Source organism: Leuciscus leuciscus (genome assembly GCF_965113295.1).
Source record: "Leuciscus leuciscus genome assembly, chromosome: 2".
In the NCBI taxonomy this organism is placed as follows: domain Eukaryota; kingdom Metazoa; phylum Chordata; class Actinopteri; order Cypriniformes; family Leuciscidae; genus Leuciscus; species Leuciscus leuciscus.
This window is the reverse complement of record NC_138726.1, coordinates 32,090,661-32,096,660: the sequence shown is the minus strand read 5'-3', so window position 1 is coordinate 32,096,660 and position 6,000 is coordinate 32,090,661. Positions and strand designations below refer to the sequence as shown.

General features: G+C 37.2%; 1 protein-coding gene across 1 annotated transcript in view; it reads left to right on the top strand.

Annotated features, from left to right (window-relative positions):
* Positions 1-5,674: 5,674 nt before the first annotated feature.
* Positions 5,675-6,000, top strand: part of adamts18 (ADAM metallopeptidase with thrombospondin type 1 motif, 18) — a 66,319-nt gene continuing 65,993 nt past the window's right edge. Inside the window, exon 1 of the mRNA XM_082162115.1 lies at positions 5,675-6,000. Coding sequence (XP_082018241.1) covers positions 5,887-6,000 — 114 coding nt within the window. The 5' untranslated portion in view covers positions 5,675-5,886.

Here is a 6,000-nt window from a genome sequence, read left to right as displayed (position 1 = left end):
ACCTTTTTCTTTTTGTTTGATTTTCAGATCCTTTTTGGCTTTAAATGAAAGTTTGTAATGTTGTGATTCACCTCAGGGTTGGTTGCTTTAGTTCATAGTTTAGAACTCTTTATCAACTCTTTAAGTTAGTTTAGAACTTATTAACTTATATTATTTAATATGTTTTTATTTAAATCCCTATGGACATAAAAAACTGGGTGTTATATTATCCCTCACTTTAATCCAATTGTTCACTATTTTCTTTTTTCTTCATTTTCAATAAAGGCTGATGATATCTGATGCATTACATAACTTTCTCAGATCCACGCTATAAAATGATGATTTATAAATTACAGAGTTTTATACTACAGTATATCTACTTGACACGTCAGTCTGTTTGAGTAAACTGAGTAAAAATTGAGTAAAATGAGCCATAAGCACTGTATCTTTATCTTGATTATTGTATTTGGAGTGTCCTTGGTGCCACTCCTTATCCCCCGGCTCTCTTTGGTAATTGTGGTAAGTCAAGAAAGAGGCTTCAGAACAAACTTCTGTCTGTTCCTCTAACCTCCTCACTCCTGCAATTTTTATATTTCCACACATGAGGGAAAAAAATAACCCAAACAACAATATTTAGGCTACAATTACGGGAGAGTTAAATTCTATGTCTGACAGCGAATGAAGGATGATGGTTTCGTATGGTCAAACACGCCACTCAGAAGATTCTTCGTGCGCAGACCGCTAAACTAAAAATACATTGGGTCTGATCTGTTTGCTCACTGCAAACAAGAACACAATGGAGACTTGCTGTGAGGTTTACTCTAACTCACTTCAACAAGCATAAATCAGATGCTAATAGGATGTGGAGTTTTTACTGCTTGAGTAGTTTTGTGAGCTTTCATGTACAACAGTAAACATTGATGTTTTAAAGGTTGTGAGCACAGGAACAAATTAAACGAAAGCATGTAGATATGCTCAGTAGGTCTGTCACAGTGAGTATTTGATAGAACAGAGTGATAATCCTTTAAAGAAGAATCGGCAGACTCCCAGGAGCCTCGTCTCCCACAAATGATCTTTCTCTTACCTAAAGCCTGCAGGGCTAAAGCCCACCTGTGGTGATACCTTTCACAGGTACAGTAGCCTACATTCTTTTTCTGTGGATCGGAAGAGAAAGCAGGGTTGTCATATAGAGCGTGTATTTTGTTATCAAACGTTTATTTTTCTTTCTTGTGTTGAACACAAAAGAAGATATATTTTGAAGAATGATGGTAACCAGACAGTTGACGGTAGCCATTGACTTCCATAGTAGGAAAGAAATACTAAGTCATTGGCTCTGGTCTTATTGTGAATGATTCATCTGTGCATGATCTAAAAAAAAAAAAAAGTTTGTCTTTGTAATCTTTAAGATAAGTAATAATTAGCTATTTCTCTGTAAAGACTTTCCTTTTCCGGTGAAATCACTAGCCGCGTTTCCATTACCTTTCAAATTGCGCAAACTAAGCGTTGGAATTGAAAATGCGCCCAATGGAAACACGTAAATTTAGCAAAAACTCCCATATATCGCAAAAACGTTTTTTTCACTCGCATTAGGTGTTTTTTTCAGGCAATTCAAAAAAGGGATATTTCGCAAAACTTCAAAGGAAACAGTTTTTTTTTTTGCATTTACTGGTTACCTGGCCTACGTAAAAGTCGATCATTCTTTAAAGATGACGTGGTATGTTTGGACAGAGGACGAGACAGAGTTCTTCATTAAACTCATAAAAGACAAAATAATTATGGGAATATTGGACTCATATGTGTCATTCCCAAGTATAAGGGGCTTTCCTTGCCATTAATGCTTGGATAACACGCCTACATCTCCTTCAAATAATAATAATAGCTAGTGCAGTGGTTGGTATATATGTAAACCTACCAACATCCATTGCAACGATTTTTAGAATGACTTCTCGCGAGAGGAGAACATATTTTAGTCGCATCACATCGGTTTCCTCAATCAATCAATCAATCAATCAATTATTGATGGTTAAAATTAAGTCTCATACATATTTTCTTGCTTAATTTCCTGTCTGCTTTTCACTTACTTATACAGTAAAGGTAAATAAAATATTTTTAGTACTATATAGGATATATTCAAAAAAGTCCATCATGGAAATGAGACATTACGGTTTTATGGGTCATCACTGATGGCTTTTAAAAGGGAATGGAGGAGGGGGCTTTATCCCAGATTAAGCAGTCATTAACTGCAGTCTTATCAGATGTTAAGGCATTGTTTAATACATATCTGAGTCTTTTTCTTTTGCCCCCTACACCACACAGACTTAAACATATGTGTGTAGGTCTACACACTCTATATTACAAAACAGAGCAGCTACACATATACAAACCTCTCTCCCATGTATTTGTATTTATATGAATGTATTTATATGAGCATTTGACCCTTGTCTAGAGCCCTGTCATGTTGATAGTATTGGAGTTATTTATTTTTATTGCCCTGAACTTCAAGGAGCTTCACTGACGATGTCAAGCTGTTTTTTCTTAAACTAGGCTGCTTCTCAGTGCTAACATCATGAAATGTGCTTGATCATTTATTGAGTGCTGACACGGTTTTGAAGTCTAAATTCTCAGGCCAGGTACACAATATCAGGGAATAAACAGACAGTAAACAACATTAAACAGACAATAAACAGCCACATCAGCGCCAATTTAACCATTATTTGACCCATAACACACGTGGACACAAGCTCTGATCTCTAGTTAACCCTTTAAAATACAAACACTGATAGCTTTTAGAATTTATTATGAATACATACGTATGTAGCCATATTTGCCATGATGTCTTTGAGAATGCAAGTTGGAAGTTTCCCGAGGCCTTCAAGTCATGAGATAACAGATATCAGGGATGTTCTCCAGGGTATGAGCTCAAGTCAAAAGGTCAGGTTTGAAAGGCAGTTATTTCCTAGACTACTTGGAGTTTCAGTGACATAGTCAAATAAATAGTGGCTGCAGCCGCCACTCAAAGGTGTATAGATTCTTGTCATGGATTAAGATTTATGACCTCTCCAGTCAACATCCTAGTCTGGATTCCATTTACTTCCCCCACATAGACTTCATTATGGATTTAAACATTTTGTTGTTGTTGCAGAGCTGAATGGAAATTGGTCCATTCAAGTAGGTTGTGACTTCCACAATTTAGAAGATCTATAGGTTTATGTCCTCCAAAGCAAATTGAATGAGTGTTCTCAAAACTGAAGTTACCAAATACATGTCCATGAGCTGTGCTGTGTTATTCTGCCTAAATTAATTGAAACCCTTAGATCATCATTATTTGTAGATGTGTTTCGACTGACCGTCAGACATTATGGTTCCAGTTTTGCATTCTGTGTTCTAAACGCAGTACGGGGTAGGCTAAATTAGGAGCAGATATGGGCAACCCTGACCTGGCATAGTTCTCCCCAGCTGGAGCCGGTGCTGGAAAAGCCATTTCTCTATAACATGCAAACAAATATAAAACAAATGGTGTACAATCATGTAAAGAGAGGGGGGAACAAATGTTAGCAAATATGAGGTCAGAGGCTGAGTTATGACCTCACTGCCTATTGCATTACGTTAAATTGCGAAAGTTGCTTTAAACGAGAATATGTGCCAATCTTTTGCACAAAGCAAATCTGAACTGATGAAGAAACAGGTTTAAGAGTCATTTCATTTACTCCAGAAGTTTTTACTGGCAAGTATTGTATCTGCGCCCCTCTAAGCTTTAACTGCTCATTGGTTGGTTGTGTGACTGATTTCTGGACAGACATCTATGAGTGAGCCTTTTGACAATTTTGGACACTCCATTTAACATACTGTATAAATAAACCAATATGCAAGTAAATACCATATGGCTTTATGGTATGTTTTTGCATGTTGAGCAATAGTATCTGTGCCCACTCCATTCAGTGGAGTTAGGGCACAGTTTTAAAACCAGAGAGAGAAGTGTTGGCACACAAACATATTGTAAATAACAACACTGTAGTCAAAGCAAAACCATCTTCCTTTGGGGTTTGATGCATTTGGCTTTGACAAGCTGAACCCCCAGCCAACATTTACTAAAACATCTGACAACACTCTTTCTGAGGACTTTTCAAAACGAGGCTGGAAACTAATGGATTGTAAAGCACAATTAAACTCACTGGATGATTCTTTTCACATGGAGACTTTCTTTGAGCTACTTGTCATATGGTTGATATTGTGTAGAGGTAGATAATCTTGGCCTCCTCTGTTAATTAGAGGCAAAATCAGAAACCATAGAAATAAATAAATAAATAAATAAATATCAAACTACTTTTAATCCACCTCTTATGACGTCTTGAGTTGATCTTTATGCTTTGGCTGAACTTTAATTTTAAACTTTTATATGATTCATAAAAAATTAGTATGAAAATCAAGTAGTTTTATGAGATCCTTTAATAAACCAGTAAAGAGGGAAAACAATCAGACAAATGAGAGTGTTCAAGTCGACCCAAACGATAGAGCTCTTGTCTTAATAATATTTTGGAGTCGTTGTGTACTAACAGCTGCCCTCTATTTGGTCATCATATAAGGCTGGTAATCAAGAACCAGTTTTTATCCATACCTGGTTAAATCTTTGAAGTGTGATTGCCCAACAAACGAGTCGGATCTTTTGGAATGATTTTTTACTTTTTGAAAATGCTTTATTGAATGAAAACGAACAATAAGTGTCGTCCGATTTCTGAAAAATGATTCTAAAGTGCAGATTCTTTTTTGTGAATCAAAAACACATAGGAATCTGTCAAAGGGTTCACTGAATTAATCTGACTCATTTATTGAATGTCATTACTTTGAAATGACAAAAAACATATTGTGTTATGTTGTAGGTTACTTATAAACTTGGGACTTTTGTTGTTTATTTGTTTCATTTAACGTTTAGGGCCAATGGATTACTACATGCACGGTATTTCAAAGTAACTACAATCTACACCTATAATAAATTCTCTATAGATCAGTGGTGTAAGCATATTGAAAGAATTGTAGCATACTAAATTTATTTCTAATTTATGTCATTTGACAACAGACTACTTTTTTACTCAAAAGTTGCCAAGTAAGAAGAGTTTATCAATATACAACTAAGGTCATCTAGGTCACAACTAGGTCATCAGGAGATCTTGTTTGCACAGTGTTGAAAAAAGCCTGAATAGATGCAGTAGATGAGCTTTCGCAGTTTTTAGGTTGAAGAACACTCTACAATAATAACTAAAACAAACTGCTGTACAAATGTAACCTACGTGTTAAATATCAGCTGAGCGCTTGCAGAATAGATGACAGTACAGTTTTAGGAACAAGACCTGACGTGAAAGCGCTTCATTATACAGTACAGCGTACATTATCATAAATCATCCCGCAGCCCATTCACAACTCTTCAGTTTCACATTGAACACATAAACTCTTTCGACAGCGTGTGTTTACTTGCTCGGACCGTTCATTTAGAGGGAGTGCTGTGAACATGCTTCCCATTTCAATGAACTCTGTGCTCTTTTTATGGACGGTCGGACAGTGAGGAGCGCCGATGCGCCGAATCACCCGCAGATGGTCGTCGCTGATTGGTGGAAATTTTAACCCCCACCCTTTCCCCATCAGCCGGTGCCATTATTGTCGTATAGTGTACCCCCCCACCCCCCACACGCGCGCGCACACACACACCAGCCGACTGTCAACGCTCAGCAGTTCTCTGTGTACCTGCGCTCGCAAACAGAGGCGGTGCGCGTTACCCAAATGGACCCTTTGGATTTTACTTGAGGAACGACTGAAACAGGGCAGTTTAAACAATTAGCAATGTCTCTATATTGCATTGCATGGATTTACGGATCGTTCCTTTCGCCGTTTTTAAAGAGGTAACAGTTAAGGTGCATGCATGCCAAAATGGATTGCCTTTTCCTTTTGCTTTGGAGTTTACAAGTCCCTCTGGTGAACAGCACATCAGTGAGATTACTGGCGAGTGTGTCTTTTGGGAACTTCATTAAG